Genomic DNA, 25,629 nt, shown 5'->3' on the forward strand with positions numbered 1-25,629 from the left:
CCGAGATACTTTTACAAGGGATCGGAGGAGAAGCTCGAACATGGTTTGAAGTAAACTATAAATTTCGCAACATTTAACAAGATGGGGCGAAGTGGATTTTAACACATCGTTAAAATACGGTATCAGACATGCCTTTTCATTTGCCAACTATACTTAATTGAATTTTTCTTCTTTTTCACACTACTAAAGCTCCACTCCACTTCCTCAATTTTCTCTCCATTTTATCCCTTCGATCTCCACTCCATAATTGTAAACATAGCCTTCAGATAAAGCCATTTTAATTCCTCCTTTCAAAAATTTCTTTCAAAGTACCACGCGTCCCATATTCTGTTGGAGGATTTCATTCCAGTTCAATCCAGTTGCTTCTTATTGAAAACTAACCACAACAAATAACCAATTGTCGCATCCAGTTATCTTAGGAGGGAGCCATATTGACTGAAATAGTACTAGTTATAAGACAAGTTACATGTCATTCTCAAGTTCTTATTGGTTTATTCAAATACCTGAAGCAAGAAGAAATGGGAAATACAAATATCTCAGTCTTGATAAGTTTTACGGCGGAGCAGTAGATTACATTCACATGTCTTCAGCCAATATAGACACATATTCAGTGCTTCTGTGTTTATTCAATCAAGCCATACCAGCTCAGGCATCGGAATAGTCAGCATATCATCAAAAGACCGACTGCTCACTCATTGGAAGGTGCATCCTCCAGCGAAATATTTCCCCCTTTTATGAAAAAAGACAAATGAGAATCTTGTTCACAATCTTTTTAAACTATTCCCAGATCAAAAACAGAACCTAAACGCAGCATACCTTCATCTGAGGGAGCACAAGGAGATTTCCGGTAACGTGTTTGCTGCTCTGTTGGCTGAAATAAAAAAGTTCCAGGCAGAAATTTGACATACACATCATATGGAAATGGCAGATATGGTCAAATTTAGATGCTCAAGGTTTCACTTTAGATCTCAAAAACCAGTTCGACGGTATTTAATTGTTTTGTGCTTTGATTCTTTTTTTTTTTTTGGCCTTTTGCCTTCTTCTTTTGGGGTTGGCGCCCTGGGGGGGGGGTGGTTTGGGGAAGACTGCCATGAATTGTCCCTTCAGCTGACACAGGCGGCATCACCATGATCCCATGGACTTGTAATCTTAACTCTGTATTCTACTCATTGCGGTTGTCGGCAAAGCGGAAAAGGCCAAAAAGGTTGGCTTCAATTATATCCAAGTGCAGAGAATAAAATAATTCTAAGTTCATTTTCCACTTGGAGTTCAACTGCAATCCCTGACTTTAATTTCTTTAAGCCGCCCCCCCAACTCCTTCCTAGCATCATGCTAGGAATTTTGTATAATAACTTTTACATATTATTAACATATTAATATATTGTTCTTAAAAAAAGAGAGAGAGAATATCGACTAAATACCTGCAATTTTGGCCGCAGAGCCTCAAGCGGTCCCTTTGGCTTCCCACCACCTTGCTGTTTCACGTGAAGGTACAGATGAGTTTAAGAGATAAATTCAAGACATGGACATTCCTTTTCTTTTTTTTTCTGTTTTTTTTTTTGGGGTATGAAAAGACATGCATATTCTATTTCATTGACATTATATAGAAAAGGCTGGTTTCTAGACATACCTTTCCAAGTGCCCAATCCGCAGAATCGAAGTATGCACGTTCATGGTCCTGGCATAGAAATTAACTTTTAAAAGAAACAAAGAGGGCGCATCTGGCACCAGATATGTATGGGCATTAGCCAAGCTGCTTACATGCACTGATGGGCATAATCCTGTAGTGATGTGATTGTTTGATAAAAGAGAAAAGAAAATCCCATGCATGTACCTTGGATATGAGAGGTGGCTTTTTAGGCATAATTCCTCCATATTTTTTCTTTACAGCTTCCTCCTGCAAGATTTATGAACTCAATAATTCAAAAAAAAATTGAATTTTCTTGGTTTAAAAAACCCTTCCAGCAACCAACGTGACAACAACCTCCTCCTGGGACGATGGCATATCAGCTGACTCATCAGATGTATTCACATTGACTCCTTGTTCTTTGTTATCCTCTATGCTAGACATAGGGTCCTTTTGCAAGTAAACTGCAGCAACAGAGGCTAATTTAGTACACGGATTTCCCCTGCATGAAATGGCATAGAAGCGAATGCGAACCTGACTACAGATATCATGAGCAATCACTCTCAAGAGTTACAAGCCATGAACACACACATCATTCCATAGGCATACAAGAAGTTAAACAAGGGTAATACATTTAAGGCGGCAATATGAAGATCACTTCATAACAAGGTGCAAGACAAAAAATAGAGACAAGGGTTAAACACAAGCTGGGGCAAAGCATAGATTGCCAATTTGCGTCAAATCTATACATGTAATTTAAAATAAGCAAATCGCACATCTAAAAACTGACTGCAATTCCTGCGCCATGGGTTTAAATGAAAAGCATACGAGTTCTTCAGAATATTGAGAGAGAGACCTTTACAGGGCAGTGCAGCATGCAAGCATCAAATTCAAATTTATTCACCAAAGCCATACCTGATAACTCAGATTAGCTATGACATGGAATTTCAGAAAAATCCATTCAATATAAACAGGAGGGACGGAGATGGTATGTTAACTGACAATACATCAATCCTAGGTTAGTGGTTAACGGAACCCTTTTTGTATACATCAACTGGAAAGAAATGCTGTGAAAAGCCATACAAAATAAAAGGAGAAAAGAGTTTAAGCTCGGATAGAGACAACAGAAATAGCCAATCCTAAGCAAATCAGATTTTAACAATCATATAATGTTTATGTTTTTAATTTTATTTAACCTATTTGTTTTCAGAAACCATACTACAGGGTTGAAAAATTGCAATGAGACTTCCCAGGAAATACTCCAACGGACAATGATTCCTCATAGAAATGCTGCGGCTTTCCAAGAAGTCAGAAGCTACAGCAGCATAATGGCGGAATCATTTCGTGGTTACAAAGGAGAAAGGTAAAAGCTAGCGCGACAACTTTGTGGCTGCCAAATGAGAGGAAAAACTCTTCTTTTTGCACCAAAAAAGTTTTTTAATAATTTTATAACACTCAACACTCAAAATTAATTTTTTGCTGACTACAGGAAGGATGAAAAGGAAACTCTCACTTGTCAAAGGATGCTGGTGATAGAAGGGAGGGAAAGGGAAAGAAGAAAGGAATGGAAATACCCATTTTCCATCAGGTCCATAGTTAGTAGTGATTGCATACCCTCGTTATCCAGGTGTCCGTAGGATTAAGAGATTGGTTCAGCTTTGTCGGGATTCATTCTCTGCAACATGCTGCACAAACAACACCCCCCTCCCCAAAAAAAAAAATATCCATCATCGGCACCAAACAATAAATTCCAAAACCAGAGGTTAAGCTCCATATGAAACCAGATATTTCAAGCCGGTGTCAAAGTTCAAGAACACCAAACAGTGAAAGCAGCAAAATCAAAGTTATCGCAGCTAAAGCAAAAAATTGGCATGGTTGTTGGAAACAGAGGCTTGATCATAGCGTTAAAGAAATCACCCAACTCTTAAACTTGAAAAAGATAATACCAGAAAATAAAATTCAAGAAAGAATAGCGATCGTCAATCCTCAGGAAAATAAAACTCGGAAATAAACGACAGATCCAATACGATGATGGAGCACATACCGCAGCAGTGGGGCCGCTACCGCGATCACCGGAGCGTCGAAACACAATCTTTGTCCCGATTGTCACGTCTCTCCCCCCCCCCTCCCCGGGCGGCAATAATCTGTCTCTTCTTCCCCTCGTCTTAATGTCATTTTCAACAATTCTTATTTCTTTTTTGGCCTTTTCTGGTCAACCGATCAATTTCCGGTGAGGTGGTGAAATGAACAATTATTTGTTTTTAGGGAAAATTGCAAAAAAAGACCTTGGAATTGCAAAAACGCAGATAGGGACCCTTGACAACTTCACTTTGGGTTTTGACAACTTCAGGGCATATTATTCTTGTCAAAACCCAAAGTGAAGTTGTCAAGGGTCCCTATCTGCGTTTTTACAATTCCAAGGTCTTTTTTTATAATTTCCCCTTGTTTTTATTCCTTTAATTTTGATTTTTATTCAAACTACTCCATTGTAAGATTTTTTTTTTAATCTGAAACTCCATTGTAAGATTCAAATCGTCTAATTTCAATTTAAACTATCATAAACTAATATTTCTTAGAAACTTGTAATACCCGATTCGTTTAAAAATAAATTGGGTATGAGATTACAAAATTATGAGATCTAAATATATTCAATTAATGAGATTTAAATAAATTCTTGATTGAGATTTGAATATATTGAATTAAATGGGAAACATTATAAATAAATACAATTTCAAATGGAGGCTCAAATAAAAAATTAATAATTAATTTTGAATTTAAATAGTATCTTAATTGGTATTTAAATATATTAAATTAAATAGAAAGTATCATAATTAAATAATATGTCAATTGGAAGCTTAAATAGTGAAATAAATAAAAAAAATTCAAATTTTTATTTATTCCCCATAAATTCCGCATCTCTAATTCAAATTTTTATTAAAATAAATAAAAAATACTCCTATTAAAAGCAAATATTCAGTTATCTTAGATAATGTAATTTATTAAAATTTTAAATCTAGTCAAATATACTAATCTGTGCATCGTACGATGGAGAAATTTCTAGTTTATGTTTAAATACTGTTTTCCCCCTAGTGTTTTATTTTTAATTTTCAATTTTTTTGGCTTTATAAGAGGCAAAATAAAAAAAAATCTTTTCAAATATTTTTATAACTTATGCAAAAATGGTTAAGATTATTATTGAATTAAGAGACAAAAATAGCATCTTTATTGAGGAAGGGCATATGATATGGGAGCACATTCTATCCTCGTCATAACGATGAGCATAGAATACTCATCGCAATTTGGATCATTCAAATAGATTTTAGATGGTTCAGATTGAATTTAAATTTTTTTTATACAGTTTAATTAAATTTTTGTTTTAATAGATATAGAATATAAAATAAATATAATATCATAACTAACATATCTTTAAAAAATAAATTTATTATTGAAAAAAATTATATATTAAAAATTTTAAATCTAAACCATCTATATTAGATTTTGGATGGTTTAGATTATATTACAATAATGAGGTGCAAAGAGAATCGCTGGACATGCAAAGAAAAGGGAAAGAATCTTCAAAATACCTAAAATACCAGCCTGATCACACATGCATTAAACAAGACTACTAGCTTGCACAAACAAACACTCAAAAAGTAAGCAACGGTTACAAAATTTACAGAAGATAAAAACCCTCGCACATGAAATGAAATAATGAAGAGGATGGGTTACATGCTTTGATCATATCGAGGCACAAAGGTTGTAGTTGCAGCGGTTGAAACAGTTGATGAAAAAGTGGTATCCTGGCTGCACAAGGCCGAGGATGAATAGTTTGAAGATGAAGCCTCAGTAATCTCTATGCCAATATGACTTGCTGGTTTTTTCCTCACTTTGAGGTCCATAAAATCAGAGATCAAGGCTGGTTTTGCTATGTCCCTCTCGTCCACACGCATTCTGCCGGTGAGCATGCTTGCCACCGAAGACATGGATGGCCGCACCTTGGGATCATCCTGCGTGCAAAGAAGCCCAATCTTCAGAAATCTGCAAGCTTCCTCAGCATCAACTCCCCATTCAGCGATTCATCTACCAGTGCTACTAATTCCTTTCGCTCATAAAGATCCCACGTCTGTAACAGCACAAACTGAAGTAAGAGCAGGTCCTCGTAGATGTAATATTAAGTTTATAAAAAGCTGCATTGTTTGTAAGTCATGAATAGTATGATTCACTTTAAAAGATTACAATCACAACAATGTCATCGAAAGCTAATTATTCATGTAAAATATTTGACAGCAAAATAGGCCCTTTGTTTCGAGGCGAGAATTCTGCCATTGAAGATGAATCCAGAGAGAATTAAAATTTATCCAGACTCCAATTATGTGATTAGTTTCCATTAAAGATGATAAGTACTATAGACGGACAAGACAGGAGACAATTTAAGAACTTGGTTATTTCATTTTAACAGCAGTTCTCTCAGCAATTCAAGCAACATAATCAAAGGTATTAATTTTGCACAGCACAATGGTAATGTCAGGGGCTCCAATGAACAATGAAGCATGAGCGCATAATGCAAAAATGGTGTGAGATACAAGAACATGCAGCTGAGGAGATAATAGTCATACACATCACACCAAATACTAAAACAATGAAAAAACATTAATGGTAAACCGTTTTGGAGACTAAGATTTATCCCAAGATAACCAACCAATTCCTCTACATCAAAAGCAACATTGTAGCAGTGATTTAAGCAATGCTTCAGTCTCCTCTTCATATCTCAACGTTTTCTATCAATGATATATCAAGAGGCAAGAGCACAAAAGGAGGATGTCATGGCCTTCTTTCTTGCGCTTGATATAGTTCGTGAATTCTAAATCGCTCAATATTGATAGTCCAAGGAAAGTCAAATGAATCTCCTATAATAATCTTCACGAAATCACCTAAATTAAGGTTTTTGTTGCCCTATTTATATGCAGAACCTGTAGCATAAGTTACAGCTGCACAAACATAACTCCTGTGTCTATAATGGTTCTAGATCGCAACACTACACGTGACATGGTACCAAGAGTCGTAGCATTGCCATAACAAACCATCAATAACAATGAGTAAGACATTTAACGCAATTCATTTCAAAAAGTATCTCTCATTCATATTGAAATATGAAAGTGAAGTTAGTGTAGTCTATCTCCTACACAAGCAGGTGTTTTTCACCAAGAAAATAAGTTATACAAGTTTTGCAAATATTTGAGATCCTCACCCTTTCTAGAAGGTACTGTTCTTCCATTGGTAACTGTGTATTTGTGTTACATCTCCCACTTACAATCTCCACAAGTAGGACTCCAAAGCTGTATACATCAGCTTTTCGTGTCAGCTTGCCTCCTATTGCATACTCTGGTGCCAGGTAACCTCTGCAACAGAACATACGGCATTAAGTCCTGACATAGGAATAATTACTTTTTATCCAAAAACAGGATATTGCAAACATATATAATCCAAGCTATCAAATCCTAATTCTTCAGAAAATAAGAAGGCAAGGGTAGTGGCTGATTATAATTGCACTGAAGCGCAGCACAGCACTGGCTATACCAAATTAAACCCTTCTGTCAATGGTAGATGAATACAAACTCCCAAGTACCAGTTACATTGAACTAAATCAAGACACGGGGTGGTAGTTATAACTGAGATCCCCAACAAGATGTGAGTCTAGCTATATTGGAAAAACGGAATAAATATATCACATTCCTTTTTCAAATGGAAACTCCTTTTTCCAATAAAAATGAAAGATCTCGAGTTTGAAACCGGAAAATTGAGGGGGAGGGATCAAGTCTTCAAAAAAATAAGAATAATTCACAGTTTGAAAGGGGGGAAAAGATCAAACAAATCAAAACCAAAAGCTTCAAGTTCGCCAGATTGTAAAATAGAAATCAAAAGCATCAGGTAATTATACTTACATAGTTCCTGCAACACGTGTGCTAACATGGGTCATGTTTGCTGGAATCAGTTTTGCAAGCCCAAAATCTGAAATCTTGGGTGTGAGGTCTCTGTCAAGAAGAATGTTGCTTGCTTTTATGTCCCTATGGACAATATGCGGTCTTACTTCCTCATGGAGAAAGGCAATCCCACGTGCAACCCCCACGCATATTCTAGACCGCGTTCGCCAATTGAATTGGATACTGCTACGCCGTGCACCTGGAAGTAAATAAATTAAAGCAACTTAATGAAATAGAATTCGTGTAAGATTAAGAGTCAGAATAAGTTAATAGAACACATTCATGTTGTACAAAAAAAATCAGGGTTGCCGTGCACAGCATTCTTCTCAAATTGGCCAAAATAAAAATAGCAAATGCCTCCTTGCAATGATTTTCCAGGAAAATAGAAATGGAATTTCAATATCTCAAACACAGAATTAACAGATTAAACACAGACAGTCATCCAAACACAAGTAATATAATGCATTTACCTATTAGCGTTTGCGCGAGGCTGTTATTCTCCAGGTAATTGTAGACTAATATTCTGTGATTTCCTTCCACACAACAGCCATATAGCTTAACTAAATTTTCATGCTCTATTTCTGAGATCACCTTAATCTCAGTCAAGAATTCCCTCACCCCTTGTTTTGATTCAGCTGAAAGAACTTTAATTGCGGCAACTCTTCCACCTTTTAACCGTCCCTAATCATTCATAGGAACCGTTCTAAGTTTTCATTCAAAAGGAAAGGAAGGAGAAATCAACTTCAAATGCAAGCAATACTTAAAGTATCAAGTTAGAATGTTTCTCAATTACCTTGAAAACAGAACCAAAACCACCCTCTCCAATTTTATTAATAGGACTGAAATCCTCAGTGGCAATTCGTAGTGCTTTGTATGTATAGAGTCTGACATTGTGAAGAGCAGAAAATTCTGTTCCCAAGTACATTTAATCAAAACCCAACAATAGAAGTAGAATTTTTTTTTTCCAAGATATAAAGCAATAAATATCGTGATTAAAGCATACAAACATGTGGTTAGAAAAGTAATCAACCGTCGTGACTAAAAGTTCTGTAATCTCTTCCGTCTCATCATCATGACTATTGCAAAACAAATATTTCAGTTACCTTCTTCAATGTCTGGATCTAGCCTTGCTGAAGAACGCGACTTTCTACCAAAGAATCCAGGAAAACAAATCATGACCGGATGAAGTACCAGTGAGCAGCTTTAAAGATAAAATCGTAACAATAGCTTCGAATGTAAACACTTCCAAAGCCACCTGATCGAACCACCAAAGTAACAAATTTCAATGTCTCAGAATATGCAAGTGGAAGACACAGACTTCTAATTGAAAAAGATAATGCATAACTTTTAAGCCTTCACATTTCATAGGAGCTGAACAAAGTACAAAAGTTTAGAGCCTCGGATAGAACATGTGAGATATAACACAGAACAATGGATATGTTAGCTCCAATTTTACCACCAAAACTACAATGAAATTGAAAGGAGGTCCTCTAATACGAGAGGTGCATCAAAAGAAACAAACGCATTATTATGATTACACAACAGGAGACACATAGGCAGAAAATTTATTATGAAAACTGCTTGAAAATTCCATAAATGTCAGGATGACCAGGAAAAAAGCAAATACTCTGAACTGTATTCTATTTTTAACGAACTTCTCTTTCACCAAGCACCATGGTTCGCATCACAACCTCTATTCAGGCGTTGATATGTCCTGAATGGCTATCGGTAACGTCTTTAGCGGCTCTAGGAAGGTAAGACTACGATTTTTTTTTTAAGCAAAATTTTCCAGAAACAGAGATTGCAGGGACAATCAGAGCCCGACAACAAAATCTAAGGCACTGAAAAAGGGAAAAGAAAACTAATGAAAATTCTGTTTGCAGCGACGGAAGATCACTGATCGCCATTTATCGCAAGCCAAAAACCAGAACACAAGTAAATTTAGCCACAGAGAGAGAGAGAGAGAGAGCACAAAGCCACAATTGAAGGCAACCCAGAAAAGGGAGAGAATGAACGAAACGAACCTCGAACTGGTGAAAACAAGAAGAGTAGAACTTGGAAGAAGTTGGTATGGAAGAAGAAATAAAGGAGAGAAGAGAAAAGAAAGAAGGCGCAGAGAGATGATGAATTGAGGAAGCAAGGAAGGAGGAAAACGAGATGTGATATCTAGTTATGGTGGAGCTGGTGAGGTTAATGGTCTTGGCAAGGTCTCCGTAGGGATACGCAGAGACCTTGACTCCAATGCTTTCTTGTTGCTCTGTGTTTCTCTCCTCTTCACGTTCGACGACCAAGTCTGGGCGCAGATGCTTTGAAAAACCGAACCGTGTTCGTCATAAATGCTGGCCAGTGTTCCCTTCCATCTTTCAAGGTTTAACACGAGTAGTAACTTGTACAGGGAAGTATCATGGTTTTGTTGCTGCATGGTAAAATTTTATTTAAAATCATTGATACTCAGAATAAAAAGAACTTTTTGGCCAAAAAAAATTATAAAAATAAAATAAAATAAATACTTTTTAATATAAAAGATAGTTGTAAAGTCAATTTAATTTGATCCTAAATATAAAACTTTAATTCATTTTGTGTCTCATATTTATCTGCTTTGCCAATAAGGGTTTTCAGCCAAAAAAAAAAGTTTAAACGTATATGATTAATAAGGATATTTTAGATAAAATAATACTCATTTATTATAGACAACTAACTTTTTTTTTATATTTACAAATTAGTTATCTACTTTTTAGATTAAAGATCAAAGATAGTATATACATAATATCAAACAATAATATATAAAGTTATAAAAAAATAATAATACTTGGTCCTTAATGTAAGATCTAGGAAACTAATTTGAAACTACTAAAAAGAAAGATATAATTATTTGTTATAAATGTGTGTTAGTTTTCTTAGACTATTCTTTTCAATTATGTGCATTAGATAATAGAAATTATTTTTTGTAATCAATGTGGATATTTTAAAAAAAGATAAGAAACAAAATGAATATTTATTGCAATCAATGCAGATATTTTGAAAAAAGATAAACAAAATGAATTAATTTCATAAAGAGTTCTAATCTTTATTAGAGATCAACTTAAATTTTTTTTAATCAACAACTTCATTTAGAAAATTAACAATTTATCAGCCTTTTAATTTTGTTTCCAATGCAAACTTTGAATAGTCTAGTCTTGAACAAATAGGCAAATAAACTAGTCAATATCTGCCTATTAATTAAATAGATGTTACCGTACTGTTCATGTCGTCCTCGTTTTTCCATATTAAATTATTAAATTATCAACTAACTATATTTTTGAAAACTCGTCATATATGGTTCATTTAAAACAAATCAGATATAATATTATGACATCTAAATATATTTAATTAATGATATTTGAATAATATTTTGATTGAAATTTGAGTATATTTAATTAAACGAGAAGCATCATTATTAAATGGGATTTCAATTGATGACTCAAATGAAAAAATTTATAGTCAATTTTGAATTCAAATGACATCTTAATTGGAATTTGAATATATTAAATTAAATAGGAAGTATCATAATTAAAAAGTATGTTAATTGGAGGTTTAAATAGAGAAATAAATAAGTAATTTTAAATTTTTATATGATCTTCCTAATTTCTGAATCTCTAATTCAAATTTCATTTGAATAAATAACTAAAAAAAAAATCACACTTCTATAAAAAGTGAATCTTGAGTTACCTTAGATAATAGAATTTATTAGAATTTAAAGTGTAAGCAAATATTCTAGTCTATGTACGATGCGGGAAAAAATATCTAGTTAATTACTATTGCTCATGTCATATTGTATCCTGTTTAAGGTTTTAGAGCACATGTTAATAAACATAATTAATAATGCATTTGGTCTTTAATACAACAACTAGTTGGGAATTGAATTTAATAATAAATATAATATCTTAATTTATTTTGTCTCTCAATTTTATAATAATTTCTTCAAAACATCCATATTAATTGTAAGGAGTTTCCAACAAAAAGTAGTATAAGAAAATCAACACATATTTATTATAAATAACCAATATAACTAATTTTTAAATTTCTCTTAATTAATTATCTAGTTTTTATATTAAGTATCAGAGGTAATATGCCATAAATCCTTTTTAATTGTTCTCTAATACTACCTCCGGTCCTAATTATAAAAACTAGTCAACTAATTTGATGAGATTAAGAAAAGAAACTAAGTTAGTTATTTATAATAAATATATATTGTCTTTCATAAAATATCCTTACTAATCAAGTATATTGGCTATAACTACTATTGTTAAAAGGACTACCTTGAAAAAAAATACATAAATATGAAAAACAAAATGGATTGGGATCTTATATTTAAAATTGAAATAAAAATCAAATAAGATATTATATTAAACATCAGAAATAATATGTTCTTTATTAATTTATTATTAGCATGTAATTATATTTAGCAAATAAAGGGGGTGAGAGAAGAAGTTGACCAAGACAACCTCAGGTAAACTGTGCGAATGCGTGCAGCGGGGGCATTCAATGTCTCTCCCTAGTCACCAGTTGGTTCAATATAAATTTTAGCCTCTCAATTTTATTTTAATTTTAATTTTAGTCTGTTAAATTTTAAACCATATATTTTAATCGTTCAAAGGATAAAATAATATTAATTTTTATTAGATTATAAAAATTAATATTATAAATAAATAAAAGACTTGAAAGATCAAAAGTTATCATTTGAAACTTAAAGAATGAAAATCAAAATCAAAATAAAAAATTAAAGAATCAAAATTTATATTAACATTTAGACTTGACCAAACCGTCTTTCTGTGCAAAGAAAACAGACAAGAAAGACATGTAATTATGATCACAGAAGAACTATATTTTGAAATGCCCATCTTTCCATGCTTTATAAAAGTCCCAAGTTCATTGTCACAGCACCGGTAATAATTGTTAAGAGAAACTGTCTTAATCATTGCTTTGCGTGTCAGCGCCACCGGAAGATGGATCCCAAAAATTTAGTCAAGATTATAACCCTTTGTACTCTTTTTAATGTTAAATGTAAGAAATAAGTAACGAATTTAGTTTAATCATTTTTAAGAAATATGTGCCAATTATTTATTTCTCTGAATAATTTGCATTTGATACTACTCTATTGATTGAATCCCCATTAATAAGTATAATTATTAGAAAGAATTTAAAAAGAAAATTACAAATTTATAAAAAAGATAAAATAAATTAAAATCTTGTATTTAAAACTAAAACGAATACTTTTACTACTTTTACATTTCAAACCGATGTAAATAATAAGTGTCGTATAAACATTATAGACTAAGATATAGTCGAAATATTAGGAAAAATTACACATAAATTCCACATAAGACAATTAATTCTGAAAAAGTCCTTGAAAATCTCCAAATACTTCCTAAGTCCTCAGGGACCTCAAAGCAAAAAAATTAAAATTATGATTACTTACTTGCCCTCACTGATTGAAAAAGGTTGTAATTAGCTGCTGTGTAGGTTGTGACTATATACTGTGCATGTTGTCATTCGGTTGAGTGTGGATTGTGATTGGCTTCAGTGCATGTTATGAACGGCTCAAATGTAGGTTGTGATTAGCTGCTATGTAGGTTGTGCCTGATGCTGTGCATGTCGTCATTTGATGAATGCAAGTAGGTAATTTCACAATTTTAATTTTTTGCTCTAAGGTTCATGAGGACTTTGAAAGCATTTGGGAATTTTCAAAAACTTTTTCAAAATTAATTATTTTTTGTGGGACCTGTGTGTAATTTTCCCGAAGGGTTATACCAATATGAAATTTGGATGGAATGATAATAAAGCTGTAAATGCACATAAACGTATCCATTATGAACAGAGTGCAACAGATACATATTTTCCAAATGAAACCCCTTTTTCCTGATCCTGCATATGAACATGATTAGGATTAAGTGCATATGCATCATGTTTGAATTTGACAATTGTATAATTAGGTATGTAAACACAAATTGACCAAGTGCCAACTAATTAAATCACATGGCCGTAGGACTTCCATTTTGTGCCGCGTTCACATTTTCAAATTGCTTTCCAAAGTTCTTCCAATTAACCTCGCAACCTTACTAGATTATAAAATATATGTGTTGAAGTTTCAACACTGAAGGAGGCTAACGCGAATTTTGACTCCTATTTATCCCCAGCCTACCAGTATTGTACGTCTTCAATATACTATTTCTGATTCTAATTATAATACTTCGGATATATACGTATGTGGAACTGTGGATATATACGTATGTGGAACTTTGGAAAAGTAATACTCCTCCGGTCCTTAATTTATGATTCAATTCTTGAGTTGGTTTTGGTCATAAATATAAGACCCTTTTCTCATATTTATCAATTTTTTCTAAATTACCCCTATGAATACTCCCTCAACCATAATCAAGTAAAATAGAGAGATGGGGTATTAAGAAAGATGATTATGGTGTTTTAAAAAAAATGTGTCACTTTTCTTATAATTAACTAACTTACTTAACTTCCTTAATTTAATCAAATTAGTTAAATGGGTCTTATATTAAGGACCGGAAGAGTATATAAACAAGGTCTTATAATTAGGATCAAAAGTAATATCTTACAACCGTGGATATATACGTATGTGGAACTGTATTTTATCTTATTTATTAGCACGTGCGTTTTGACTTCTATTCATCAAGCTAAACCTCATTCAATTAAATCATGCGAAAAAAATGACAGAAAAACATTAGTTAAATCATTCAATTAAACCTCATTTATCTTTTTAAAATTTGATAGGTAATTTTTCTATCATCTTTCTAAATTATATCTTTATAAATAGATGGAGAGGCTGAGGCAAGTTCAAACCACACACACTTATGTATATGTCACGCTATAATTTAAGATGGATACAATTTTCCCTTTTCTTTTTAAGCTCTAAAAAATAACATGACACGTGTGCATGTATGATTCCTGGTACGTAGAGGATGAAAGATATAGAAGCCCTACCAATAAAATCGAAATTGTATTTTACTTCTTATTGGTGCTGTTGGGAAATCTGCACAGATTGTTCTAGAGGATGGCTTGATGAATTGAACAGGATATATAGGGCCCGATCACTAATTGGGCCGACCCAGCATGGCCCAATCTTCTTCACTAGATTTGAGGGTGGGAGATTTTATGAGGCCAGTTAAACGAGTGGATGTAGATAGTTTGACATCGCGTGCTGTGGATAAGCCTGCGAGGATCATATCCTCAGCTCTTCACAAAATCACCGCCACGTGTCAGGTGGCAATCCCCGCTCTCCGTCGCCACTCGCAGGACTAATTTTATTATTCTGCACACTCCATTCATTAAGCACAGAGCGAGCGGTGTGGTGTGTTGTGTGAGAAAGAATATCAGAAGCTGATGGCGTCCTCTGTGATGGCTTCCGTCTCCCTCAAACCGGCACCTTTCACTGTTGAGAAATCAGCAGTGAGAGGCCTTCCTTCCCTCTCAAGATCTTCTTCCTCCTTTAAGGTCGTCGCCAGTGGCGGCAAGAAGATCAAAACCGACAAGCCCTATGGTTGTTATTCTTCATCACGCTCTAATCTATCTCTCTTCATGTTTGTATATAGTTGTAACTCTTCGTTTGCGTATATATAACATCTTGGGCCGAATCATTTGCAGGAATCAACGGTGGCATGAACTTGGCAGATGGTCTTGATTCGTCCGGCAGGAAAGGAAAGGTTTGTGCCTGCTTTGTTTTTACCGCATCATATTATTAGTTACAGCCTGCAACACCTACTAGTATTCTTAGCAACTAAACAACATATGGGCTACTCTATGTTGGATCTTGATTTCATGATATTTATGCTTCTTCCTGATTTTATGACCCGAGCCATACCATCGCCTTTTTAGTGATTAACAGTTAATAACAGTAATACCTACATCTCGGATATGTCGAAGTCACTTCATGGTTGTTCATGAACTGATGTCTCAAATGGTACCCAAAAACCTAATTGTAATTTTGAGCAAAAAGTCTTGGAAATCCATAAAATAAAGTGGGTTGTTGTCCTCCATAAAATAAATTCATGTTATTATTTTCGAAACTGTTGGCTATGAATGATGTAAATGTCTGGTCATGTTAATTAAGAAAAGAGTTTAGAATTGTGAAGGAGGAAGGGAAGCAAGACTTGATTGTGTTATTAATGAATGGCATGAATATAGTATGATAGAAGTTGATTGAAGCTGGCGGGACTGACTGTGTTGTGTTATCAGGGGAAGGGTGTGTACCAATTCGTCGACAAGTACGGTGCTAACGTGGATGGCTACAGGTACGTAATTCAATCAAATTGAGCATACCATGTTTATCGAATCTACTTCTGATGATTGTGAATGTTAATTGCTTCTCTCACATGTAAGAGCTGCTTCTTAACTAACTTGGGTAGATTAAAGAAGTTAATAAATTACTAACGACAATGGTAACATAATATCTCCAAAACATCCCTATGTAATACTATCTCTGGTTCTTAATATATGAACTCGTTTGATTTTTATTTTGATCCTAAATATAAAATCCCAATCCATCATGCCTCTCATATTTATCCATTTTGTTTTCAAGATAGCTTTATAATAATAGTGGTTCTAGCCAATACACTTGATTAGTAAGAATATTTTAGAAAAGATCACACTTATGTATTACAAATAACTAATTGAACTAATTTTTTTAATCTAGATAAATAATTCTGGGAAAAATGATGAATACAGGAGACAAAATGTGTTAAGGTTTTAAATTTATGATTGAAACTAATTCCCCTGACTAGTTTTTGTATTTAGGAGTGGAAGACTATGATCCAAGGTTTGATGCAAATTGATAATTGGATGATGAGAATGATTTACGAGAGATACTAATGTGAACTGCATTTTTTTTTGGCTCTTGCAGTCCCATCTACAACACTGAAGACTGGTCTCCAAGCGGCGATGTCTACGTTGGAGGTAGGAGATCCCTGTGTATATAAAGCTACGAAATATGAACACACCAGCACACACGAAACACGGGTTTAGCTCATTGAGTGGGATTGAAAACTTGCGATGCATGTGGTTTCTTAGGGTTGAAGTAATTGTGAGAAGATGATCATAAAAGTGTAGATAGAGAAGAGGTGTGTGAATTAATGGGTTGAAAATGATAATGCAGGAACAACAGGGTTGGCCATATGGGCAGTGACACTGGCAGGTCTTCTAGCAGGGGGTGCTCTTCTTGTGTACAACACCAGTGCCTTGGCACAATAGATTTACCATTATTCACAATCAAACGAATCATTATGTGTATCTTATAAATGTTCTGTATATGTGCTTCAGGCTTGGATTCTCGACTTTATGAAGCCTAGTTTTCCCTTCACGTGTAATTATCCTTTCCACTTCACTCTCCTTGTTTCGCTCTCCTTTATACCTATATGTTTTTTTTTTTTTTAACAATCAAAGCCATTCTAATTTATACCGGTGTTTGGATAGAAATCGTAGTGATTTTATGGTATATAAAGTAAGTATTTTTGTCTTTCCTTAATTCCAAACTCTCCCTACGAGATACCTTATTGGTCTAAATCCTAAACGGGCCACTTCTTCGGGGCTTTTTGGTTTGTCCAAATCTAATCCGGCCCAATCCTATAAACAGGAGTCTCTGAGTTTGGTGAACTATGGGTCCGTTTTTATGGTGTTGACTTTCATGGAGATCGAATTTGATTTGAAAAATGGTTTCATGTTCGAGTCTTAACGTATGCAGAAGTCTCGTTGGGAGACTCACCCACCATAGCCAGGTGCGCGACGCGGGTCGGATCTAGATGTAATTAGAGTAAAGCTCTGGTGAATTGGGTGGGCAACCAAAAAAAAAAAAAAAAGAGGCCTCACGCTCACACGAAACGAAAGCACTGACGGCCTATTTAGTCAGGGATTATGACAAATAAGATACTTCTCCTTAGGGCATAGAGGGAGCTTGTTAAAAATTATAGTTAATTAATTACTCAGGTTTTCTTCCTGGGTTTAGGACACGTGGAGATTTTGATCATTAATTTTAAAAAATGTCAGTACAGCAAATGAAGATCTTTCCAGTTCACATATTTTAATCTCTTTTCTAATGGTGAAGGAATTTGTGTGTTCTAAAGAAGAAAAAACTTTCACGTATTTTCATCAAAATTAAAAGAAGAAAATTGTTTAACTACCAATAAAAGTTAATATAATTATACATGCCTTGTACTACACCCGTTAATTGGGGGAAAATAACCTAATATCTGCACTGTCTTATGGGACTTTCGTTTAGGGTATGGGGCTCCCTGGGCAAGTGTAAACACAGCTTTGAATGTTTCTATTTATTAAAAAAACAAAAAATCAGACCAAACATTAAACTGATTGAGATAGTGGTCTAAGAGTTAGTTGATCGGATCGGGGTTAACTCGGGATCTAATCGGTCATATTAAAATAATATAATTTAATTAAAAATAAAAAAACATAACAACATTAATAATTACTAATAATAAAATATAAGGAAATATAACAATTGTTTGATTGTAACAATAACAAAGTATAACAACATTGAGAATTTTGATTTTTATAGTTCATCATTAACTAAAATTAATAATCATTGATACCAAAATCATCATTAAAATTTATTTAAATCTATAGGGGTAGAGATATTAGGAGCTGAATGAGGAAAAATAGGATCAATAACAATATAATCATCCAAACGGTTTATTATCGATTCACACCGGTTTACTCTTGTTTGACCAATTCGCTACTGGTTCAACTCTCCCCTGGTTTAACATCCAAACCAAATCAAAACACTGACTAGTTCACCAGTTTTCCGATTGAACTGACCGGTTCGGTCTCTTTTTTTTGCTCTCTGCTATTTATATTGTTATTAAATTATCAGTGCTTAACATAATAACAACATTATGTAAAGGCCTAAACTAATACTGCCTCCTATTCTAATTATAAGGTCTCATTTATAGTCTACAAATGAAGTCTTATAATTAAGACCGGAAGTAGTATCAGACTATCAGTCATGGCCTTGTGGGAAATAATAATTATTATTTGACCTAACGTTACAAATGTAAACAAACCTGGAGATCTTTTAATTGATCACTATTCAAGATGTTTTCTTTTATATTGAAACAATAATAATAATTTTAATTTTAGCAGCACGTATATAGGGCAAAAGAAAGAAAGGAAGTTAGGTTAAAGGTAGCTTTCAGAATCATGTGATGAAAAGCAAAGATTTGGAGTTGGACTTTGAGCAGCTCACATACCAAACCTAATCCCTTGCCTTTCAACTTTCTTGCATGATCACTACTCCTTGCACGTGCTGCATACTCTCTTCAACAAACTCACTATTGTCCTATCCATTTTAATTAATACTCCTCTGGGACCTAATTAGAAAATTAATGTTAGTCATATTTATAGAACCTATTTCATTGTTTATCATTTTTTTTTTCAAATTAATCCTATTGATATTCCCCAACTAATAATCAAGTAGAAGAGAAATAAAGGAAATTAAAAAGAAAATGCTTATAGTGTTTTAAAAAAAATATCATATTAATTAATTGAACTAACATCTTTAATCTATTTAAATTAGCTAATTAGGTCCTACATTTAGAGGTGAGCATTCGATTTTTCGGTTCGGTTATCGGTGATAACCGAATTAACCAAATAGAGTAAATTTTAAACACCAAACCTAAACCAATTAACCGAACCCAAAAACTGAAATTAAATTCGGTTCGGTTTGGTTTTCGGCTGCGGTTTGATTTTGCTCACCCCTGCCTACATTAATGACCGGATATCATCCCCCATTTTGGCTTGACTTCCAAGTCATCGCCCATAATTGTAGTTTTTTTTTTCTATCATAAACATTCATATAGTTAAAATGAGATTGATATCAAAGAATGCAATCCATTCTGATGAAGAAAAAAGAGAATGCAATTCATTAATTACAAGTTATAAACATTTTTTTATATTTTATTTTACTTTTGTCAAACAATAACCATATTTATGGATGTAACCTGAAGGGAATCGCTTTGAGATGAAGCAGAATGCCATAAACGCCTCACCCAATCCATCAACGATGAGCTTCTTCTCTAATCACTCGTTAATTACTATCTGTTTCTTGTCTTCTAACTACGCAAATGTCACGGGCCTAACACCTAATATATATTCCTCTCTTATATTGCTTTCTCTTAATCTCGGACATAGTATGTAAATGGCAAGTTGTCTTAGTTACAGCGTGATCCGTCATGTTTGGATGAAGTTTCATGTTCGAGCATAGCATTGATACGTTTGTGGGTATGTATATGTTTAAATCATTAAAAAAAAAAAAAAAACCTCTCACACATTACTTGTATCTAAAATTATACTCAAGATTTCTCAAGATTTTTTTTTTCTTTGAAAAAATTATCACGATAATATCTAAAGGTGAACACGAGCTATCTCACAATTCACAAGCCTTAGTTACCAAGTTAAGGGCTTCAATATAATCAGAAAAAAGAATTAGTTTCCTAAGAGCGTGGGCATGAGCCCATACGGTGGTCCGTGCTGCAAGAAATCAATGGGGACTCTTAATCCATCCGTGATCTAACCGTTCAAACATGGAGTGAAAATAAACGAAATAAACAGCCATATGTAAATCCTAATACTCCTCTGGTCTTTAATATATGACTTAATTGTTAAGTTGATTTTGGTCTTAAATATAAGACCTATTTCTCATATCTATCAATTTTTCCTAAATTATCCCTATGGATCTCTCTCAACTATAATTAAGTAGAAGAGAAAGAGAGAATATTAAGAAAGATGATTATGGTGTTTTAGGAAAAACATGTCATACTCTTATAATTAACTAACTTATCTAATTTTCTTAATTTAATCAAATTAGTTAAATAGGTTTTATATTAAGAACCAGAAGAGTATATTCCCTGAATAATTTAAAAGAACCAGAAGCCGTCGAAGTGTCACTTGACCCGCATTTCACTCCCCTAACATATGCACATATCAAATGGTGACATCAGAGAGACAGAATATAATATCAATATACAACAACGGTACTCACATTAGATTATGTCTCGATCATTCAAGTTTTACATCAGATTGGCCCATTGTGTTAAATAAACCATTAGTTTTATATTAAGGTCACAATCTTCAATATCTGCTGAATCTTTGTTTTCCCTACTGTCACCAATATATAACAGCGTAATTACATCAGCCATTATTATCTAAACGTATATAATATATATACACAAGTATATATGGTTAGCTCGATGATCATTCATTCATTAATTAGAGGTGTATATATAGTCAATTACTAATTGGGTTGGTTGTGAGATCATTTTCTTATCATATCAAATCAGAATTTTAATTATTAGTTCCGAATGAAATACCTGGTCAAAAATGTGCCTGTTTGCATGTCATCATGAGAACATACTAATTACCCAGTTGAACTCATTAAAAAAAAAAAAATCCCCACTTCTAAGAGATCGAGCAGATTCAATAGGGCAAATGAATTCAGCAAGCAGCTATACTATTATACCATTTCATCGAAATGGCACTTGGAATATGTGGAAAATCAAATTCATCGACTGTAAGCACAATGAACTCTACGTACAGATATTTATGTCTATGAACCACCAGTCATCCCATTAATTACTAGTTATAGCGGGACATATCACTCGACATCTGAAAATTAAACATACTGAGGAACATGTGGATGTGTGTAAATTTTCTTCTTCCCCTCCATGCCCTCACACACGCCTATTATATTGGGTTGAAATGGAGGAGGGAGGATTAACAATTACTCTGGAAAGGCACAGCAAGAAGGAGTAGGTAGAAATACATAATTAGCGACTGTTCCATAAATAATTGGGAAACGGCGCTTGAGATAAGTAAGTCTGAGAAGCCTGAGCCTCAAAGCTGGTAGGCGATCCTTCCTGAGTTTCCATCTTGGTGAGTTGTGTCAAAAAAGCTTTGAGAACCTCGGAGTCATGCTGGGAAAATGATCTTCCTGCTGCTGCTGCTGCTGATCCAGTTGGTGGGCCCATTAGGTTGGTATGATGGTGGTTGAAGATGGTGGTGTTATTGCTAGGGTTAGGGTTTGTTTGATGAGGAGGGAAAGCATTGGAGAAGCAGGGCACTTGCTCATGCTGATGATGGTGATGAGCTGCAGAAGAAGGCTGATCAAAACTGATGTAAGAATCCATTAGTTCAGGAAGAGATGAAGAGCCAGCGTCGTCATAGCAGCTTCCCATGCCAGCTTTTCCATTTTCTTCTTCTCTGTTCTTGTCGAATACTTTACACAGCACCCAGTCTTCCTGTATGTATATATCCATAAGATCTGTAAATTCTTCGGTTGCACCCCCAAACAAAAAATGCAGCCTACGAATATACCTACATATTATTCTCTTGTGTTTTACTAATTGTATCCCAGCATCATCGTCATCATGGGTCTCAAGATATTTTTTTAATAACAAGAATAGTACTCATCAGACTTTGACAGTATAAAAATATTTACTGGTCTGCGGTAAGTAAAGAGGCTTACACAAGGGAAAATAAAAGAGAGCATCTTAGGTCATCTGCCCAATATCATTTTCACAAGCGAGACAAATTTGGTTTTGTCAGAAAGCAAACAAATTCCATATATGAAGCATACAGCTAGCAAGGTTGATTATTGATTGTTAAATAAAACTTGACTTTTTTGAATCAACTAAAAAAATCTCTCTTCTTGCATGAAATTTGAAAACATGGAAAAGTCGTCTAGTCTACTCATCATATGTAGAGAAATGATATAGAGACTAGCTAGTAACACACACACGCACACGCACACGCACAATATTTATATAATCAAATATTATATAAAGATAAACAATGCCATATACCATATTTCAAAGGCTAGAGAATATTTCTTGCTATGAAATAGAGTTTGATTTTTGTAGTGGTGATGATTAGTTGTAAAGAGAAAAGGTAACTGAATTAAAAAGAGTAGTATGTGTATAGAGGTATAGGGACCTTGGGGAAAGAGTGAGAGAGAGGAGGAGGAGGAGGAGGAGGCTGAAGGCGAAACTCATGCATGACCCAGTCAGTCTTTTTGCCTTTGGGAGCCCTTCCTTCATAGAACACCAAAGTCTTTCTCATGCCAACCACTTTGCCTTTCCTCACCACAGTTCTGTCCTTCCCTGTGGCCTTCCAATACCCTGACGCCGTCGCTCTATTTGTTCTCTGCCCCGTCGCATACTTTCTGTCTCTCTGCGTGTAGAAATACCACTCCTTCCCTCCCACATACGCCCCTTCTGCATTCACACACACACACACACTTGTTAAATAATATTCTAGCCAAACAACCACCTCATGGTCTTTGTGTATATATAATATATGTCGATCGAGTGTGAATATGATGAGTCTGGCCAGCTGTTATATATCCAAGTCAACTATATCCATACGGATTAGAATTGAAGTTCACATTGACAAATTAAACATAATCTCTTTCTTATATATAATAAATTCATGAATTTTAATCCTCTCTTTGACGAAGAATTATATATCTTGATGATATCACCACCAACTTATGCAGGAATTCAGTAAGTTATACGAGTCTATTGCTTTTGCTTCTATATAGACTTTGATATTTATTCAACAGAATATTACATCCATAATCTAAGGGATGCACGGTAATTTAATATATGTGTGTGATCTAGAGTGTGTTTTTGTGTTGTCTGTGGTACACACACAAACAGAGAGAGAGAGAGAGAGAGAGAGTGGGAGATAGGATAATAAAGACTATCACTCTCCGCCTAAGTAATTGGCATTTGTTTGGTTCAATTATTGTATATGTGTCTGCACATACAGAAAGAGAGAGAGAGAGAGAGCCCCTATTATTTTGAGCTCCTTCCTCATATTGCTTTTGTTTCTTCTGGCGTGCTTATCCGCATTGTTTCTTTCCTAATAGGGATGTATGATATTCTCACCAACAAATTATATATCAAAATAACTTATATGATAATCTTTAAAATTAATAAAAGAATGAAAAGAAATAAAACAAAAATATATGAGACTAAGAATAAGATGCGATTGGATACAAAGAGATGATGGTGAGAGTTGAAAGTTCACTTTCTTTTAAATTTACATTCAAACTCAATATTGTTACGCGTGGTGCTGCAGTGAAGATTATTGTCTTTCATCATCATGAGAAATCAACCTCTCGCAGGAAAGGACAAGTGGAAGAGCAATGAGTCAATTTTTTCAACAGCTTTGAATATTATGTTTACATACATATTCATTTCTTTATCGCTAATTAAGTTCAAGTTGTCGTCAATTAATATTAATGCAAAACTGTTATAAACATGTAAACAAATAAATTAAATTTTGTTGATATTTTCATCAGCAATTTTCTTAAGATTAATACTTCACTTTTCTCGCCTCAATTATTGATTAACTATCTCATTTATTTAGACTAATTAATATATCCTTCTCTTGTTATTTTGACATAGGATGACTTCCCTCCCTCTCCCTAATATGAATCATATATACCAGATAAGCTTGCCTTCTTCCATACTTGATGAATCTTTTCCTAAATACGAGCTAATGGAATTAAGATGCAGATCATAATATAACTGGAAGAAAGGTAGAGATCAGGAAGCGTGCAGGCCAAGTGTGTGTTTCATGTAAATAACTAGATATTTCAAAAAGTTTAGTGATCGATTGGCTTCGATCTGTATATGGGAGTAATTGACACAAGAATTTTCTAATCAACTGAGCCATTATTGGAAAGCATGTTTCATCAAACAAACAGCCGGCGAAAGACACGAATGAAGCTTAAATAATTCCGAACTAGCTAGCGACACATTGCAAATAAAATGGCTGAAAGCAACATGTCGCCATCGTTGAATCAGAAATATCCATAAGAAACAAGACCACGTACGGATCAAACTTATCCATTAATAGCTTGGTCGACGCATAGTGTCTTAAATTAATGAAAACAAAAATGAACTATATAGCAGCAAAAAAAAAAAATGGAAACTTGGATTCAGTTTCATAGCAGACCGTCCACATATATGAAGAAACTGGAGAATGAATGATCGATGATGAGGAGATTTTAGTTTAGAAAGAGAAAGAGATGGATACTACTGACCTGGAATTTCCCAAGGCTCACACTTGTTAAGGTCAACGTCAATCATGAGAGTGGAATCGGAATTATCACAGTGTGTGACTTTCTTCATCAAGTAATCGCACACAAGTTCTTCATCTCTGGGATGGAACCTGAAACCTGGGGGCAACTTCGCCTCCACCATGCTTATATTGCTCATATTGTTTGGAACTAGGAAGGTGATCAAGCAATATATGAGAAATTCATGTGTGTGCAGTGAGAGAGAAATTGAAGGAGAGAGAGATATAGGGAGATATTAGATTATGGGGAGAGAGGGAGGCTATATATAAAAAAAGAAATTAAAAGGAGGAATCACAAAGTGGGTAAGTCAACCAGTAATTTCGCGGCAAGGAGGAGGAGGGTGGGTGGAGGAGAGAGAAAGAGAGAGTCTCTGAGTTTGATGACGTGGACAAACCAATCGCTGCCAACTTGATGACGAGTGTATCTTCAAGTGTTGGGATCCTCTGCGTCTTTCCTCTGTGCATTATTGAGAAATAAGCACACTTTCTACGGTGTTTGTTATTATATATAATACTTTAAAAGATAGTCTCTGCATAGGCATAATTAATTAATAATGAGCCAATCACCTTTAAAAAGAGGGCTCATCACTGACTGGTATGAAAGTCGTTTAATTTTGTCCAACTCTGCTTGGTCTTATGCCTGATTCATTTGGGCTAGTCCCTCTATCCCTATTAATTATAGTGTTTTTGATTTCTCTAAATTATCAGATTACTAGGAAATGAACAAGCTTTCTGCATACTTTGGCCCCAGATCATGTGAATTATATCTGGGAATTAAATAAGCTGTGTTTCTATTCAAATTGGTTGTTGATAATAAGCTGTCATCAACAGGGATATTTCAAGAATCATGACCCATAGGAAGAG

At 34.3% G+C, this 25,629-nt stretch overlaps 3 protein-coding genes and 1 pseudogene across 8 annotated transcripts; 1 reads left to right on the top strand and 3 right to left on the bottom strand.

The window, feature by feature from the left end:
- Window positions 1–431: 431 nt before the first annotated feature.
- Window positions 432–3,785, bottom strand: LOC114712117 (uncharacterized). 6 transcript variants are annotated; one of them, XM_028896584.1, is made up of 8 exons: window positions 3,672–3,762; window positions 3,202–3,312; window positions 1,985–2,091; window positions 1,835–1,897; window positions 1,631–1,678; window positions 1,422–1,475; window positions 817–871; window positions 432–729 (listed from the first exon to the last, which is right to left on the bottom strand). In XM_028896584.1, exons 2-8 carry the CDS (start codon window positions 3,203–3,205, stop codon window positions 689–691), a joined length of 372 nt encoding a protein of 123 aa, XP_028752417.1. In that variant the 5' UTR covers window positions 3,206–3,312; window positions 3,672–3,762; the 3' UTR covers window positions 432–688. The 6 variants fall into 6 exon arrangements, with proteins under 6 accessions (XP_028752417.1, XP_028752421.1, XP_028752419.1 ...); XM_028896588.1 differs by having other exon boundaries at window positions 3,242–3,312; window positions 3,672–3,761; XM_028896586.1 differs by lacking the exon at window positions 3,202–3,312 and having other exon boundaries at window positions 3,672–3,785.
- A 1,406-nt stretch (window positions 3,786–5,191) lies between these two features.
- LOC114712111 (cold-responsive protein kinase 1-like) lies at window positions 5,192–9,332 on the bottom strand (annotated as a pseudogene).
- Window positions 9,333–14,953: 5,621 nt separating this feature from the next.
- LOC114712116 (photosystem II 10 kDa polypeptide, chloroplastic) lies at window positions 14,954–16,996 on the top strand. Its single transcript, XM_028896581.1, has 5 exons — window positions 14,954–15,157; window positions 15,262–15,320; window positions 15,853–15,908; window positions 16,517–16,569; window positions 16,769–16,996. The coding sequence occupies exons 1-5, from the start codon at window positions 15,001–15,003 to the stop codon at window positions 16,861–16,863; spliced, it is 420 nt and encodes a 139-aa protein (XP_028752414.1). The 5' UTR covers window positions 14,954–15,000; the 3' UTR covers window positions 16,864–16,996.
- A 4,104-nt stretch (window positions 16,997–21,100) lies between these two features.
- LOC114712124 (NAC domain-containing protein 21/22-like) lies at window positions 21,101–24,907 on the bottom strand. The gene is made up of 3 exons (XM_028896596.1): window positions 24,731–24,907; window positions 22,612–22,892; window positions 21,101–21,917 (listed from the first exon to the last, which is right to left on the bottom strand). Exons 1-3 carry the CDS (start codon window positions 24,903–24,905, stop codon window positions 21,447–21,449), a joined length of 927 nt encoding a protein of 308 aa, XP_028752429.1. The 5' UTR covers window positions 24,906–24,907; the 3' UTR covers window positions 21,101–21,446.
- Window positions 24,908–25,629: the final 722 nt, after the last annotated feature.

Source organism: Neltuma alba, unplaced genomic scaffold, assembly GCF_004799145.2.
Source record: "Neltuma alba isolate B1F8T4 unplaced genomic scaffold, ASM479914v2 tig00011337_pilon, whole genome shotgun sequence".
NCBI lineage: Eukaryota > Viridiplantae > Streptophyta > Magnoliopsida > Fabales > Fabaceae > Neltuma > Neltuma alba.

What these genes read in the sequence shown, in the direction of transcription:
- LOC114712116 (XM_028896581.1), top strand. Translation starts at nt 15,001, where the DNA reads ATGGCGTCCTCTGTGATGGCTTCCGTCTCCCTCAAACCGGCACCTTTC. An exon ending in CGTCCGGCAGGAAAGGAAAG is followed by an intron (nt 15,321 to 15,852) that starts GTTTGTGCCTGC and finishes TTGTGTTATCAG; the next exon opens with GGGAAGGGTGTGTACCAATT. An exon ending in GCTAACGTGGATGGCTACAG is followed by an intron (nt 15,909 to 16,516) that starts GTACGTAATTCA and finishes TGGCTCTTGCAG; the next exon opens with TCCCATCTACAACACTGAAG.
- LOC114712117 (XM_028896582.1), bottom strand. Translation starts at nt 3,239, where the DNA reads ATGCAATCACTACTAACTATGGACCTGATGGAAAATG. An exon ending in TGCCATCGTCCCAGGAGGAG is followed by an intron (nt 1,898 to 1,984) that starts GTTGTTGTCACG and finishes TAAATCTTGCAG; the next exon opens with GAGGAAGCTGTAAAGAAAAA. An exon ending in AGCCACCTCTCATATCCAAG is followed by an intron (nt 1,679 to 1,834) that starts GTACATGCATGG and finishes TTTCTATGCCAG; the next exon opens with GACCATGAACGTGCATACTT.
- LOC114712124 (XM_028896596.1), bottom strand. Translation starts at nt 24,905, where the DNA reads ATGAGCAATATAAGCATGGTGGAGGCGAAGTTGCCCCCAGGTTTCAGG. An exon ending in TGAGCCTTGGGAAATTCCAG is followed by an intron (nt 22,893 to 24,730) that starts GTCAGTAGTATC and finishes GTGTGAATGCAG; the next exon opens with AAGGGGCGTATGTGGGAGGG. An exon ending in TCTCTCACTCTTTCCCCAAG is followed by an intron (nt 21,918 to 22,611) that starts GTCCCTATACCT and finishes ATATACATACAG; the next exon opens with GAAGACTGGGTGCTGTGTAA.